Source organism: Juglans microcarpa x Juglans regia, chromosome 6D (assembly GCF_004785595.1).
Source record: "Juglans microcarpa x Juglans regia isolate MS1-56 chromosome 6D, Jm3101_v1.0, whole genome shotgun sequence".
Taxonomy (NCBI): domain Eukaryota; kingdom Viridiplantae; phylum Streptophyta; class Magnoliopsida; order Fagales; family Juglandaceae; genus Juglans; species Juglans microcarpa x Juglans regia.
In genome coordinates, this window is record NC_054604.1 from 33,595,180 (window position 1) to 33,611,593 (window position 16,414).

Sequence of the window (16,414 nt, forward strand, 5' to 3'; positions counted from 1 at the left end):
TAAGAACTTCACCTTCCAGCTTACGAAAAACAAATGATTTATTATACCCTTCTGAATTTACAGGGTTTTTGACTTGTTGAACGAGATCATGTTCCACACGCTTCCCGATCTGTCATCTTGCAAATGGGCTCTCAATTCTGAAGGATATTCTTTATGGAAAATGCTGCTCTTCTTGTTATGATTACTTATTTATTTATTATTATTTATTTAATGATTAAAGAATTATTTTTTAATGATGATGTAAATTTTTTATTTTTTTAAAAATATTTAAAAGTGTTAAAAAATACATGTAAAAAACAAGCAAAAAAAAAAAAAAAAAAAATTTCAAAATACACTAGCGGGAGCTCCAGTGGTGGCTGTAGAGCCACCCGTTCTTTATTGAAAATTCGAAGGAAAAGGTCTTGACAGATTCCTCACCACATCAGCTTGTTTAGAACTTTTTCACCGTCCCTTTTTAGAAAAACCAAATGATTTGCTCCTTGCCAATGCGTAGTCCGAATCAGTATTTTAATTAGACAGGTATTGCTGCAGTGAGGGGGGATCCCTAGTGTGTATTCTGCAAGAATTGCAAAGGAACTGCAACATTTTTGGAGGCCTATTTCGTTCTGAAGAGTGCAGATTCAAAAACCATCTCATCGCATGTAAAGACTCCTGTCTGTATTGAATAGGACCTTTTGTTTTCTGTGGTGAATTCCCCTTTCTGTACTACTTAGCAGATGAGGTTTGTTTATATCCCTGTTTAAGAGTTTATTGTCTCTCTTACTGGTAGGTTGACTGTCTGTGTAGCTGTGTTTTCAACTTCAATACTTTGGAATGACCTCATTCATCCAAAGAAAAACCAAAACAAAAAAACTAAAGGCATGAAAAATGGTGCTTGGTATTTTAGCGGCTACACATAATGGATAATGCACTGTTAAAATCACCTAAGGTTTTTTTAGATTATTGACATTCCATCCTCAATATATTGATATGCATATATACATAATGGACAGCAAAGAATAACAAGAAGATCAATACAAAAAACATAAGAATGGGAACGAACGCACAGGAATGCTAACCCTAGATTGGAAGCGGATGGATATTATGCTACACAAGCACACTTAATGACTTCTTATTATCCTGCAAATTTTCAAGCAACAGATGTATACATGGTTAATATTTATGAATGCAATGTCTGGCATTCAATCTGTATAGAGAAGAATAATCGATATAGTGGTTGAGAAATATCTTGCCTTCCCAATCGAGAGAGCTCCGGCTCTGCCAGTAGCATATCTTGCAGCGGTTTTACATTCATTTCTCCTTCACTGTAACTACAAAAACAAAGAAGAAACTCAATTCTATTTTCATCAATAGCAAGCAGGTTTTTCACATTCATGTTCTCAATTTTTGGAAACACAATAGATTCTCGATTAAAATGACAGAGATATACTGAATATACTATATTTGGAGGTCAAAAGGAAAAAAATATTTATAGATTGTAGAGTGTTAGTGCCCGTGTGCTGCAAATTTTCATATGTCATCGTTAGATACTGTTGCATAGGCTATGTTACCAGATCCAAAGCATATGCCATATACAGTTGAGAGGTCACTGACAACGTTAAACTTCACACAACTGGATGGGCTGATTAATCAAAATACACTCCACGGTTCCATTCTAAGATCTTATTTTTTGTTTATAAGTAAATTCTAAGATCTTATCTCTCTTAAAGAACTGCATACATGAAACTTCCCTGCTAATATGGGAGTCACCTAACTTTGGCCAGAAATGAGGCTATGCTATAATGAAATTGCACCGAAAACCCAATGATTTCAGCATCTAACTCAGTACACTCATGTTCAAACAAAAGTGAAATGCAAACTAACTCTTACAATCAGAAAATATGCTGTTTGTAAGAGGACTCCATGTTTTTGGTAATAATGCAATGTCCTCCTCCACACTTTTTGAAAGTCCAAGCCATTTTGAATTACAGTCATTAACATCACTGGAGCTAATTGCAATTTTCTCACTTGATGAATCTAATTGAACAGACAGTCTACATCAGATACATCAATGGAGATTTTGAACATAAATCTAAAAGTTTCTTCTGTAACTACAACCAATTGAATGTTTGGCCAAATGCTACTGGGTATAAGAAGTTTTGCAGCCAATATTTTCCAGGTGGAATCAATATGGTAGATTTCTACTGCACCCAGATTTGTCTCACAACTTTTCTGTCTGATATTAGTGACTGCTAATCAGATAGTCAGAAATGTATACAGAACTGCTTCAAATTCTCCAATTACTCGAGCAGTAAGTTCAGAGAAAAATACTTGACCATGCGCTCAAGCTTCCTCTATAAGGGGAATGCAAAACTCCTGAAACTTCAATTTACTCTGAAAGATTCAAAGTGTCTTCTCTATTGAAGTATTAAGTTCGGCTTCACTCTTTTCCAGTGATGTTTATCTGTTTAAAGGTGGAGACTTGGCAACAACAACTCAATATAATTTCCACTCTTCTCTAAACATGCTAAGGCTATTGCATCATGTTTTTGCCTCCTAACATCAATTTGAGAAACCTTGCTATTTCCTGAATCTGTAATTCCTAATTTTTGCACTTTGTCCTTGCTCGAGTTTACTTCAAGAGAGAATATGTTGAATAGTATTCTTGTAAATAAATGAAGAATGAATAGAGAAAATGAACTACCCAAAAAACTGCTCAAGGGAAAGCAGCCTGTGGTGAAGAGTGTAATCACTGCCAACATAAGTCACAATTAAGCTGCCAGCATCAGGGTGGGGCCAGCTCCTCGAAGTAGGAAACCAGAGTACAAACGTGCCAGGATCTTGAAGGCCCCTCGGACCTTGAAGTGAAGATTCTGCTTCCTCCTTTGTTACAAATCCCTCTATCCATTTTGGTGACATAGAACTCCACATTGCATTAATCCAGTCTCTTGATAATGTGAAAGCTACAGGGTATAACCAACACCACATCTTCTCAAAGTTCTCCTGGGAAAGATACTCTCGACATCCAGCAATTCTCCTCAGAAGCTCCAAGTCCTAACATAAAAATAAAATCAGGAAAATATTCCGCTTCTTTCTTTTATGCCAAAACCTATTCTAAAAAACTACCATTAATAACGAAAGGCTAATTGCATAAATAAACAAGAATTGGCTGAAACAGATTCCCAATAAGAGAGAGAAAGAGAGAGAGATTTATCCCACATATTCTACCTTAATATAGCCCCAAAAACCAAAATATAATCCAATCGTGACGATATGGTGCAGCATCATTCACATAAAGCCCTTATAAATACTACTTATAGCTGTTGTCTACCAAAATCACAAAAATTAAATAGAACGAAGATGATTGAATCAGTTACTAAATAAGTGAACCACAATTCGCAAAAAAGACACTAGAATTACAAATTGATAAACAGCATTCTGAAGCACAAGGATAGCTCATCATTAAGTTATAGAAGTACTTGAATCAACGAACAGAAAGTAATCAGAGCTGCATGAAGGATGCAGATCCCGTTGGTTGCATGTTTTATTCAAACAGAGACAACAGAACAAGATAGTGAATAAACTGCACTAACACCATTTTACAAACTAGCAAAACTGAATTTGTTTTTATTTTTTCCTTTATTATTTTTTAACTCTGGAACACAAGATGCTAATAAGAAATCGATCAATCTTTCAGAAAATCCCCACAAGTTCTCATCTGCATGTACCACTTACGCATACCTTCACAATAGGAGACACTATTGATAATGTAGAAATCTGCCTCATCAATATCAGCATAATGACTCAAACCTTTACATGTTCCAATAAGCAGTCATATTAATTTGCCACAAATGTTTAAGAACTAAATTTCATGACAGTAACTTGTGTGTGTGTGTGTGAGAGAGAGAGAGAGAGAGAGTGAGGGGTGGGGGGAGTGTAAAGAAGAAGAAACCTGTTGTGTGAGAGATCTAGAACTGCAACAAGCAATCTTCATGAAGTAGTCTTCAATCTCAAAAACCACATTCTCCCAACGAATCTGATGATTGTTTTGTGAAATCAAATTCCAAGCTTTTGTTCCTTCCTCTATCAGTCTCTTTGCAATACTTATTTGGCGCCTGAGAAAGAATGTTGTTACAAAAGAAGAACAGACAAAAGGATTGTAGTGATTGTTTAGTTGATCTAATAAAGCCCTGATAGGGAAGAAGTCTGTTCCATTACATCCTAACAGGTAGAGATGAAAAGACAGGAAAGAGTGAGAAGAGGAAAAAAATTATGTATATTCCCAGGGTCAGTTTACAACTTGAAAAGGGTGTAATTGTAATTTGAGACTTGAAAAGAAAACCTCAATGAGAATCAGTGAGGTATTAGTCAAACTTATAGAGTATTTTTTAATGAAGATGCTGGTGTATTTTTTTTGTCACTACAAAAATTCAGTGGCATCCTACCAAGTGTTATTATGATGTGCACATTAAAACTCCAACAAGAATATGGTCACTAATATAACCAAAAGCTTTCACAGATTACCTACCCGTGGTGTGAACATCCTGAATAGAGAGACACCTGATGTGCAAATTCTAAAAGTTCAGTGTCAGAAGCAGACAAAGCAATCTCCTTGAGCATAAACGATCTCTCAGTTAAGCCTGAGAGGGAGTATTTGAAAATGTTCATATCCGACATTGGACTTGTTCTACTTGACAGACTCTTAGAAGGTGAATTTCTCTCTCCAGTACTCTCTGAATCAGATTGTGAATCATCCACTTCTTCAAGGTTTTCAGGTCTTCCCTCCAAACTCGTTCCAAACTCATTCTTAACCTACATTAGAATAATATTCAATATGTCTATATGAGAATACTACAAATAAAGTCACATCTATCTAGGTGAAACTTCAAAGGTAATCATCACAGAAAAATGTTTGCATTGGCATATGCAATATGTCTACATGAGAATACTATGAATAAAGTCCCATCTATCTAAGTGAAACTTCAAAGATAATCATCACAAAAAAAATGTTTGCATTGGCATATGCAATATGTACAAAAGGAAAAAAGGTCACCGGATCTAGCTCATGCTGAAAAAGACAAAAAGAAAATGATCGAAACAAAAATAAAGAAATATAAAGCATACTTTGTCAAAGAAATATAATCATATTTTGTCAACAACAGAGTTCTAAGTATTATTCAGGAAGATCTACAGTTCTAGAAATGCAACCTTGATTGCAAAACAGTAGGTACTGCAATATGCAGCAAAATAGGCTTACAAAATATGGAAAACAGGGGCGTTAAATAATACAAACTTGTAAACTGATATAGAGTCTATACAAAATATGTAAAACAAACCTTCACTGACACTGAAATATATATCTTTTCCTCTCTTTTGAACACCAGTTAACTCTGTTTTAATCAATTTTCCCATTTTTTTTTCTTTTCATTCTGGTTTTAGCATCTAACCATTAATGAGTGTTGGGCACATGCCTCAACCAAATCCTTGTCATGTTAAATCTTGCACGTGTATGTTGCACACATTATGTGGCGTCCACATGACACTTGAACCATAATTGGCAAGGTAATTACAGCTGATATTTATAAAAGAGAAAATAAAAGGAGGGCAAACTTTTTTATGCCACAAACCATTTTCAGTTCAATTGATCTATCTATCAGCAAAGATTCTGGATGAAATAAATATAACTAAGAAAAAAAAAAAACCAGTAATACCAGATTAGCGGTCCCAGCATGAGAGTTACATTTCTCATCAGGTCGCTCCAAGTTAGGATCAGTCTTAAAAGCAGCACATAATTTATCCGGTCCTGATCTAACCCGCTTTGATGATGGGCAGGGTCTTGCTTCATGTATATTGCTGTGCTGAAGTTCAAAGGACCCCACATCCATCCTAGATGATTCAGATAAATTAACAGATTGGATGGCAGAAGTTGATCTTTTCCATGTTACAGAGGATGCTCGGATATTACGGCCACGTGATATACAACGAATTGGAGGGGAGAAAGCCTCAAAGAATGGGTAATTTCCACTTCTCATGTGAAATCTGATGCGGAAAAGCCTATTATCACACTTCGATGAAAGCTGAAATTAAAAAGAATGAGAAATCATTTACGAATTCCAGAGGTACACAGAACCAACTGGGAGGCACATAAATCCAAGACTAAAATTGATCTCTGGCTTGTGTTACCTTGATTCTTCATACTCTTTTATGCATGAGATATGAAACTATTGGAAAACATTTGAATATATAGTTGGATATATTTATTGTTATCTTATTTAGTAGTTTCACATATGTGACTATGTATTTTGAAAGTAAGTATTCTTTCATGTCATGGAAGTTGAAATGGGCACCTGTATAATCTAGGATGGGTAGATCATTCACCCAATGGATAAAACCAAAACACTACTGAAACAGTATTTTTTTTTATCAGTAAACTGAAACAGTATTAACAACCTTGTTTACCATGCATACAAGCAAGTTGCTCATATGTTGTCCTACTTCTAGGGACAGAGTTCCATTTATATTCTCTAAAAAGGTGCCTAAAGCAACATTTTACACATGACATTAGCACCTGAGATATCTTGAGCTTAAAGGATGCACGTCCTTGCAACAGTTTACTTGGTCTTTCACAAGAAGCATATTCAATTCCATCGTAACTAGCCAGAAGAGGAGCTTCCCCATCAGTCGTGTTCTCCACAAGTGCCCCATTGTCAGCATACAAAAGTGAAGCAATAACCTGTGAAGAGTCAAGACAAGCAAGGTTTAAATTAAATACGTAACTTATTGTAAAACTTCCAATTAAAGATGGTGATGACTCGTATACTATGCAAAAGCCAGAGATATAAACCTCAACGTCCTTGGTTGCTGAATGGCCCAAGGTATCTAACAAAACAACATCCAAAGAAAAGTTCCGGCGACAAGATGCCTGTAAACAGAGGCAATGATATACATCAGAAGAAATTTGAGAGCAGTAAAAGCAGGTCATTACATTGGAATAGACTATAACTTGTACAACTTTGTGCTAAAGAGGCATTTAACATGAGACAGGCTGCTTGTAATAACTTAAAAAGCAAAATTGAAGTTTAAAAGGGAAATGGGAAACCAATGGGACAAAAAAGCAGTAAAGCTGCAACTAATGAGGGAATAAAGATGGATGGGATCAAGAAACAACTACTTGAATGAATTCGCAAACTAAAATCTACAAACTCAATGAGCCCAAGCAAACTTCACGTCTAGCTCTGGTGTAATCAGACGTTTTCCTTTTAGTGTCAGAACAAAATGTTCCCTCAATAATTCCTAAAATGACAAGACTTGGATTATTCTTTTCAATAAATGTAAGTGAGAATCTCCTTTTATGCACAGAGACTACATAATTACATCAATATGAGTTTCATACAATTAAAAGGGCTGACATGTTAAAGCTACAACATTTGTAACACAGTGGAGGCAACTGATGTCACCAAAGGCAATTTTGACTGATCAATTTGAAAAATACAATAACAAGAGGCATAGAAGTTGATGTAAGGATGAATATTGGAGGCATATCAGAAGATACACAGCAAGTTTATGCACCACAACTAATACTGTCAAAGAAAATCTAAAGAATCACTGCAAATTTACTTCACTCCAAATACTTACAGAAAAAATATGCACTCCATGCCAAACCAAAAAAAAAAAAAAAGGTTTATGCATACAACAGGAAAACCAAGAAACATGATACGTAAAGTTTTCTCTAACCTTGCCACCAATAATACTCCAAACACCATCGCTGCCGACTTCAATTTCAAAGGCATCTGAACTATCAATAGATAGTCTTAGAGGCAGATCCTGCGATCAGACATTGTTTTTACCAAGCAAAATAGAACATTAATAATTGTGAGACTTCAAAAACTAAACATGTAAGATGCTTTAGCCACAAAAGATCTTACAAAGTAAACCCACAAGCTGATGTAGCTTGAGATGATATGTTAGATTGTAAAGCTACTTTTATTGTAAAGTAGATCTAACGTATCATATGAATACAGATGCTTTAGCCACAAAAGATCTTACAAAGTAAACCCACAAGCTGATGTAGCTTGAGATGATATGTTAGATTGTAAAGCTACTTTTATTGTAAAGTAGATCTAACGTATCATATGAATACATGTCAGTTTGTGAATTTACTTTTATGGGATCTCTTGTGGCTGTAGCACTTGTCAAACTATAACGCACCTTTCCCTGGTGATCCTTAATAGATAGAGTTGGAGGCAAGACTTCAAGATTGTGGACATAACCCAGCAGCCTGCGACCATCTCCACCAATACTAGCCAAAGTTATCTTCCTTGAACCACTTAAACTTGAATCTTTGTTGAATACGGAAGACAAAGGCCTCTCTCCCACAATCTCTCCATCAATATGAAGCCGAAGAGAATCTGTAGAAACCTGAAACGAACACTTCAAGACTAAGCTTTTCATAAACTCCAAAAAAATACAGAATATCACCTTCACAAATGCTACTAGAGGGAACACCTAAATTGCCTCATGCAAAGATCATTTTCTCTGTAACAGCCCTAGGCCAAAGAAAAGAAAGCGGACGTAGTAAGAGAATGGAAGAAGTAATGTCAATACAGTTCAGCACCCTTTGTTCCTAAAAATACAAAACGTTTATACATAACTGTCAATACATTTTGGCTCCCTTTATTCCTACCAATAGAAAACGGTTTGTGGGAAACTATCGTACAAATGATCTCATATATTATATCAACCCATACAACAATAATGATTTTTTTAAAAAGTACAAATATATTTTATTGATATTGAAATAGGCATAGCCCAAGTACACAGGAAGTATACATGAAATTACACCTAGTTAGGAACTAGAAACAGATACAAGGAAATCATGAAAGTTGAGGCCATTAAAGTTTATACAACAATAATGATAACAACACCAACAATCCATTATTAAAGTTGAAGTGTCTAGCTGTTCAGAATCACATACCTCACATCCAACATGAATCCATTTTTCTAAAGGAAACTCAATCTCCATGCATGCATGTGGAACTTCAGTCAAGGAGGTGAAGTTTCCAGGATTAGGAGCTTCTTTGTGTAAGAGAAGCAACGGCAGAAGCATCATTCTCTTCTTTTCATTTAAAACAAGAAATGGAGTGCCGTTGATGCCATCAGAGTGCAACTGCATGATCAAGTGAATGTTATCCACAAATAAATAAATCTACAAGAGTAAAATTATGTAGGGTATTATAAAGGTACTGTTGAACAATGGCACCCATAAATCCTAATCCTTAGAGACAAAATTATCTTACAGCATAGCAAACATGAAGAAATTCTTTTAACAATCCAAACTGGCATAGTTTGCAAAGAACTAATAGGCCTGATCATCACTCATATGTTCAGTTCCTTTTTTTTTTAATCGGTAATCAAGGTACTTTATACATAAGAATAGGCAAAACCCAAGTGCACAGGGAGTATACATATGTTCAGTTCCTTTTAAAAGTGATCATCCTAAAATCTCTAAGGGTTATTTGACAGAAAAAGAGAAATCCTAGGCTGGTCGATTGGAAAATTTTGGTAGTTTTATACGGCGATAATGATAAAAAAAATCCTAAGAAACAGTCCTTAATATAATTCTTAAAATACTACTTTAATTAACCAGTAAAATATACAGATCCATTAAAAACAAAACTTATCGTTCATCATGAGCAACTGAAGTGGACTTGTGATTAATACGCGAATCAAAAGTGATGATGTAGAATTAGCAACAGCAATGTACAACGTTTGCACTTCACTAACCAGAAAGATCCAAATTCTAAAGTTCCTATGACTGACCCACAAAAAGTGCTAAAAAGGACATAAAAGGGGCACAATTTGCCACAACCATGTAGCATATTACAAAAAACATGAAGAAATGGCAAGTGATCATCAAAACAAAAAAAGCCCACAAAATAACACAAACCCGTCAATCGCACCGAAACGAAAAAATAATAATTACAAACAACAAATTAGAATAAACGATTAGAAGTAAAAGAAAGTGAAGACCTGTTGAATGATTGTAGCAGGGAATGCAGAGGAGCTCATAATGTAAACCCAAAAGCAAAGAGAGAAGGCGCCTTCATCTCCTTCAATCTCCACCCTCAAATCCTTCAAAAGTGAGTACTCTACACTGTCTACAACCCCATTTGCCATAATGTCCGCCCTCTGATCAAACAGGTTCAAGAAGGCCTCTTTACTCTTGTGCCAACCTTTTCAAGAAAAAAACCTTAAACCCCACCAACTCTCTTCGCTTTGGAGAAGATCAAGAACACAAATGTTCGGTGACGGCTGTTAAGTAACGGTTGGTAATTCGCTCAGGTTCTGCTTTTATTAAAAAGGGTTGGAGATCTGCTGCTTTGCAGATTGTAAGAGAAGATTAAAATAACCAATGAATGGTAAGTACGCCAGCTTTACAAATAGAAAGACAATGAGATAGTGTGATGTGGCGATTAATAACTGGACACGAACTAAAGTGCAAGTTTGAGTGAAAAATGGCGCCGGTTTGTATCTTTTTAGTGTCATTGCTCAGGGCCAGAGATCTAAGTGAAGGGTCTTGGTATTAGGGCCCTGTCCATTCTTGAGCCCAATTAAAGATGTCTCAAAACTATTAAATGTTAGTTTAGACAGTGAGATAAGATAAAATTAAGATGAAATAATTTTAAATGAATTGAATAAAATATTATTAAAATATTATTTTTTAATATTATTATTATTTTAGAATTTGAAAATTTTGAATTGTTTATTATATTTTGTGTGAAAATTTAAAAAATTTAATGATAAAATGAGATGAGGTGATATGGTTTCTGTATCCAAATGAGTCCGAAAAATACCAATTTAACCACCCCACACCCTATAAAAACATCCCCATATCCTATGAAAAACATTTACACACCCTATGAAAAAACTATAGGTGTAGAGTGTGAGAGTGAATAGTGGCTGATGCATAGTAAATCCCTAAATTAAAAAACCAATTTATTCCATTTATTGGAATTTAAAAGAATAATACTATATACAAGTTCTAAATAGACAAATCTTGTATACGCCTTTTGTAAAAATACAGATCTCATTAAAAAAAATGTTTTTTTGCACTTTTACATCGTGAGCTACCCTTTTTATAAAGGGACTATGCGAGACTTGTCTATTTGAGACTTGTACAAATCATTTCACTAGAAAAAAAATGAACAAAGATAACATGTAACCTAGAATAATGTTATATATCACATTTTCATTACAATTTTATTTTATTATATAAAATATGACACTTTTATCACATTTGGGTCATCTTCAATTCTTTTTTAAAAAATATTCGAAGGTTAATGAATAATATCACCTTATCATAAGAGGATCAAGATGAAAGTGAGATGATATTGTAGTATATATAATTTCTCATTATAATACATCACCTAAAAATGTTTCATTTTATAATTTTATTTGTAAATTAAAATATCAGCTATATGTTTTATGAAGGTTATTCAATATCAAGTTATGAAATAAATTCTTCATTTTGAATGCCTGAAATACTGTCTTGGCAATGATAATTATTCCTTGTTTCTTTTCAACCTTAGCATGAAACTTTTCAAAATACGCAGCCATTTTTTTTAATTCTAACAAAAAAAAAAAAAAAAAGTGCAACTCCAATTGTTTTATCATTCACGAAGCAAATATCAATGGAAAATGTTAGATTGTCTCATGTTTTTCCTGAATTTAGCCGTTCATGCATTAAATTTTTTTTTTCTTCATAATTAAAGAAGTGATTACTAATGTATTTGTGTATTTGTTTTAAATGTTTAAATATGTTACAAAAATGTATAAATTAAAAAGTTTTAAAAAAATATAAATGTACTAGAAGCATGCCCAACGGTACATTCTGGGTGGCCGAGTAGTGCATCCAATATCAATATGGGCCATGTCTAAATTATAAATTCTTTTGAATGGAGGGAATCTACGAAATGCAACTCTATGTTGTTCGTCGGCTAAACAACGAAACAAGTTTTCAGGTGCGTAACTTTCATGCTTAGAGAAGAGAAGCAAGCCCTTTGTGAAAAAACTTGGTGGAGGAGTCGTCTTTCTTAACTGTATTCACCATTCCCCTGCTCAACTTTGCTTGCATCAAATCCAGCATGCCATGGTTATTTCCCCTGATCACCATAGAAGAGTCCTTAGAGATCTTACATTTTCCATTACCCAAGTGGTTAAAATTGCCTTCATCATCAAGCTTTCCAGTGTAGATAAAATTGAGCCAGATGCGTAGAACATGTCTCACATCTCTAAGCACCAACTTGCAGTCGGTGTTGTCTTCTAAGCAAGCATCTGCCTTGCCAACAATCTGGCTGTACCATCATTTTCCATCCGGCTGTAATTTGGTGCAGCCAAACCGAGTTAAACAAAATCCCACTATTACAAGCATCTGATTTTCTCATTTCAAAGTTACAGTAGGAGATACTGATACCAGCACAAGAAGATAAATTTTATATTTTATCAGACCCAAAATATAAGATATTTTACACATTATCAGACCCAGCTTATACATCGGCCAAGTGAATATTATTTTACACAGTTCTCTAACCAAATAAAAGATTTAAAACGGAATATGCAGATACAATACGAGTGTCGCATCTGATTTGAGCATCATATCATTCTGGTTTTCCTGCTTGTGCCTGCCTACGGCTTTGGCTTTAGTTTAAGGGAGGCGCTGCAAGAACAGTCATATTTTACAGCAGGTCCATTATATCAATGAATGTATTGGGGAAAAGGAACACAGGCCAGACGAAAATATTTACCTATTGATACAAAAACGTTTTCCTGTGGGAGGTGGACCATCGTCAAAGACATGGCCAAGATGAGCATCACAAACGGCGCAGAGAACTTCTTGGCGAGGCATGAAAATAATTGACAAATCTACCTTTGACTTGACATTGTTTCCCACAGGCAGGTAATAAGAAGGCCAACCAGTTCCACTATCAAATTTAGTGGATGATCTGGAGGAGGAAATACGTATAAATTAGTTTTAGTGGTAGCTGTGCGAGCAAAACATATTAGGTCTAATGAGAGTCTCTACAAGTTGACTACTCACTCAAATAGAGGTGTGTCACAACATATGCAATGGTAAGTTCCAGGGGTTTTGGTGTTCCAATATTCCCTGAACATTGAAAGGAAAAACAGCAAACGAATTAGAAAAATCACAAATCAAAAGAATCAGTTATATTAGCAGCATCAGGTCCAGTTTATCACATATGTACAGCATGAGCAGAACCTCCAGCCTCCCTCCAGAAACAAAATTAATTGACATGCAAGGTTCTCCTGATTTATGCAGAACATTGTAGGCTTAGGATGGTGGTTTTGCACTGAACAGAAAAAGAGAAAAGGGAAAAGGGAAAAGAAGATGACAGCTTTGGAATGGGATAAACTCAGCGCACTAAATATATGAATACCATCCTGATTTAGGCGTAGGCTCATATACACATTGGCATAAAGCAAGCCTGTATCCTCAACCTGCCCAACCCTGACATCATCTCCAAAAGGTGCATCACGGCCCTTGAATAGCTCCTGTTTCTCAAGTGACTAAATCTCTAGTGAATGCTGAGCAATCAACTGAAACTATAGGTTGTTTTTTACAGTTTTGATGCATTTTTGTCCAACTTTATGAAGCATTCATGAAGTAGGTTACTCAACGGGTTGTCCTACAGGCCATACATCTGATAACTCATATGATAAGAATAAGGGTAGGTGGTGTATGAGATCCCACATTGCTTGGAAAGAAGTTCTTGCTCTTTATAAGGTTTTAATGGGGATCCAATTATATCATTGACTAGTTCTTTTAGAGTATAGACATGTGGTTTGAGCCTTCTATTGGGGCGTTGTAAATGGTATCAGAGCCTATCCCAATCATAAATGTGGGACTTGAGCCGTGCCACTTACAATGGACTGGCCCAACGAGGACGTCGGGAATTTAAGAGAGGTAGATTATGATACCCCATATGATAAGGATAAGGATAGGTGGTGTATGAGATCTTACATTGCTAAGGAATGAGAAATTCTTGCTCTTTATATGGTTCCAATGGAATTCCAAATGTATCATTGACTAGTCCTTTGGGAGTATAGGCATGTGGTTTGAGCCTTCCATTGGGGCGTTATAATACATGCCTCATAACTGACATGCATGAGTGGCCTCCAGATTCCCTCCCAACCAACTACATACAAATGAGAAAAACAATTCCACAACTCTGTGCAAGTCTAAAAACTGTTTGAAATGGGTGCATAATTGTTAAAATGGGTAAACAAATTGACATGGGTATGCAGTTGTTAAAATGGGTCTAAAGAAATAAGCCAAGTTTTTAACTGGTCTAACAATTTTCTTTCATTGTCTCTTAAGTGTCTATTTGACTTGCAAGAAGATTTTTCTAATTAGTACATTATAGTTAGATGATCATAGGTCTCAACTTTCATTCCTCATGATAGGAGGTTTGGATAGTGAGTTGAGTTGAGATGAGATGAGATGAGAGTTGAAAGTTGAATAAAATATTGTTAGAATATAGTTCTTTAATATTATTTTTATTTTGGAATTTGAAAAAGTTGAATTGCTTATTATATATTGTTTAAAAGTTTGAAAAAATTGTAATGATTAGATGAGATGAGTTGAGATTAACTCATTATCCAAACAAGGCCTATATCTACCTTGTGCCTTTGGGACCTCCCATAGAAACCAAATTCTTCATATATCAAGGCAAACAAAAAAACTAGTCCACCAGAAAACTATTGAAAAAATATAGAAGTTAACAAAATGTACGCCCTTGTGATCATACCCAGTGAAAGCCCTCTCGGTTCCCTTTTGACGAGTAATATAAAATTGTTCGCCTGTGAGTCGCTTCTTCCACTCTTCATCACTTATAGCTTTATAGTCGGCGCTTCCCGCCTCTGCACCATGACAGAAAAAACCACTCACTATTAGCCTTATACCACTGAAAAATTGAAGTACATTATTAAGATATAAACTTGTAGGCTTGTCTCACTCAAGGTACTAGACAAACGGGCCTCGTTTGTTTTCACAATTATTCTCATCTTATCTCATCTCATCTAATGTTTATAACCTTTTCAAATTCTCATACAAAATAAAATAAACAATTCAACTTTTCCAAATACCAATACAAAAATAATATTAAAAAAATATATTCTAACAATATTTTATTCAACTTTCAACTTTTATCTCAAGTCATCTCATCTCATCTCATATGGGAAAATAAATGAGGCCATATGTATTTAATTGAAGGCAACCAACAAAACCACCAACTGGAAATATCAGACCAGGCCAAAACAAAAACAATCACGGATCTCATCCGCACTACATTCCATAAATTGAAATCACGCCATAAGAAACTAATTTTGCCTTTGATTAAAAAGAAGCTTTGACAACTTCTTTTTAACTTTTGAGATCTTGGATATACTAAAATGGGGAACAAATACTTTTTTTATTACCCCCAAATTTATGGTGCTAACTGCAATATTAAAGATTTTCAGACGATAGTCACTAATCAATACTTAATGACTGATGAGAGGCCAACATATTGGTTTCCCCGTCACTTATAAACTTCTAAGACCCTTTATTGTAGACAATCTATTTTAAGTGCCTCTTTCCAGTTGGATGAGAGTTGGAATACGGTCTAGTATATAGCATTTTCCTTTTCAAGTTATAAAGAAGAGAACAACTGATAAAAATTTGTTCATTGATTTACACTTTCAGATGAGTATTTCTCCCACTGGGTGGATGCTACCTCCATATCAAAACCTGGATTGATTTTTTTAACTTCTTATATTGATATCAAACTCTCCGTTCACCAAGCAAACGGGGGGAACAACTAACAAGCGCTTATGTGTGTGAATTAGATGAATCGGACAAGGACAGTGAAAAACGAAAATCTTCATGTGAGAGAGAGAGAGAGAGAGAGAGAGAGATACCTTGAGTGCTGTCTGGTTTCTGGGAAGAAGCTGAGGAGCCCATGGCACGGGCTGACAAAGAAACCGTCTTGGATTTTCTCAAGCCTCGAGAACCGAACACAAAAAGCTTGGATTTGACGCCCAGTTCTAATTGGCTTTTCGTGGAAATGTAAATTCTTGGAGATGCTAAGCTTAAACTATGAGAAGCCATTGCCGACCGACCTTTAACGATACCTAACGACCAAATCCTCCACGCCGTTCGTAGTTTCTGGATAACAGTTTTGTGCACTGCTCGAGCATTGACAATGATGGTTTTCACTTCGGGAACCGTCGGATTTAAACACGTTAGCGAACATCCATTGGATGCTTCTGTTATGAGTCAAGACTGGCTGAGATAAGTAACGTTCAGTGGTAACTGGGACAGAGGATCTTTGCTGCTGAAACGTGGCGGTTGTAGGAATTGAGAGGGACAAAAGAGGCC

General features: G+C 35.4%; 2 protein-coding genes across 3 annotated transcripts; both read right to left on the bottom strand.

The window, feature by feature from the left end:
• Positions 1–911: 911 nt before the first annotated feature.
• On the bottom strand, positions 912–10,398 carry LOC121234746 (SH2 domain-containing protein A-like). 2 transcript variants are annotated; one of them, XM_041130826.1, is made up of 12 exons: positions 10,009–10,396; positions 8,954–9,145; positions 8,188–8,397; positions 7,714–7,803; positions 6,824–6,901; positions 6,548–6,712; positions 5,691–6,056; positions 4,508–4,791; positions 3,932–4,094; positions 2,684–3,033; positions 1,233–1,310; positions 912–1,119 (listed from the first exon to the last, which is right to left on the bottom strand). In XM_041130826.1, the coding sequence occupies exons 1-12, from the start codon at positions 10,153–10,155 to the stop codon at positions 1,101–1,103; spliced, it is 2,142 nt and encodes a 713-aa protein (XP_040986760.1). In that variant the 5' UTR covers positions 10,156–10,396; the 3' UTR covers positions 912–1,100. The 2 variants fall into 2 exon arrangements, 1 of the variants encoding a protein (XP_040986760.1); XR_005934445.1 differs by lacking the exon at positions 912–1,119 and adding an exon at positions 1,870–2,016 and having other exon boundaries at positions 1,232–1,310; positions 10,009–10,398.
• A 2,061-nt stretch (positions 10,399–12,459) lies between these two features.
• LOC121235908 (peptide methionine sulfoxide reductase B1, chloroplastic) lies at positions 12,460–16,299 on the bottom strand. Its single transcript, XM_041132344.1, has 5 exons — positions 15,955–16,299; positions 14,805–14,916; positions 13,076–13,141; positions 12,783–12,980; positions 12,460–12,694 (listed from the first exon to the last, which is right to left on the bottom strand). Exons 1-5 carry the CDS (start codon positions 16,142–16,144, stop codon positions 12,664–12,666), a joined length of 597 nt encoding a protein of 198 aa, XP_040988278.1. The 5' UTR covers positions 16,145–16,299; the 3' UTR covers positions 12,460–12,663.
• Between the last annotated feature and the right edge of the window lie 115 nt (positions 16,300–16,414).

Excerpts from the sequence above, each read along its gene's own strand:
- LOC121234746 (XM_041130826.1), bottom strand. The coding sequence starts at position 10,155 with ATGGCAAATGGGGTTGTAGACAGTGTAGAGTACTCACTTTTGAAGGAT. Across the intron at positions 9,146-10,008 it reads CTGCTACAATCATTCAACAG|TTGCACTCTGATGGCATCAA; the intron begins GTCTTCACTTTC and ends TTGATCATGCAG. Across the intron at positions 7,804-8,187 it reads TTAAGGATCACCAGGGAAAG|GATCTGCCTCTAAGACTATC; the intron begins GTGCGTTATAGT and ends GTCTGATCGCAG.
- LOC121235908 (XM_041132344.1), bottom strand. The coding sequence starts at position 16,144 with ATGGCTTCTCATAGTTTAAGCTTAGCATCTCCAAGAATTTACATTTCC. Across the intron at positions 14,917-15,954 it reads GAAACCAGACAGCACTCAAG|AGGCGGGAAGCGCCGACTAT; the intron begins GTATCTCTCTCT and ends GTCATGGTGCAG. Across the intron at positions 12,981-13,075 it reads TGTGACACACCTCTATTTGA|ATCATCCACTAAATTTGATA; the intron begins GTGAGTAGTCAA and ends TTCCTCCTCCAG.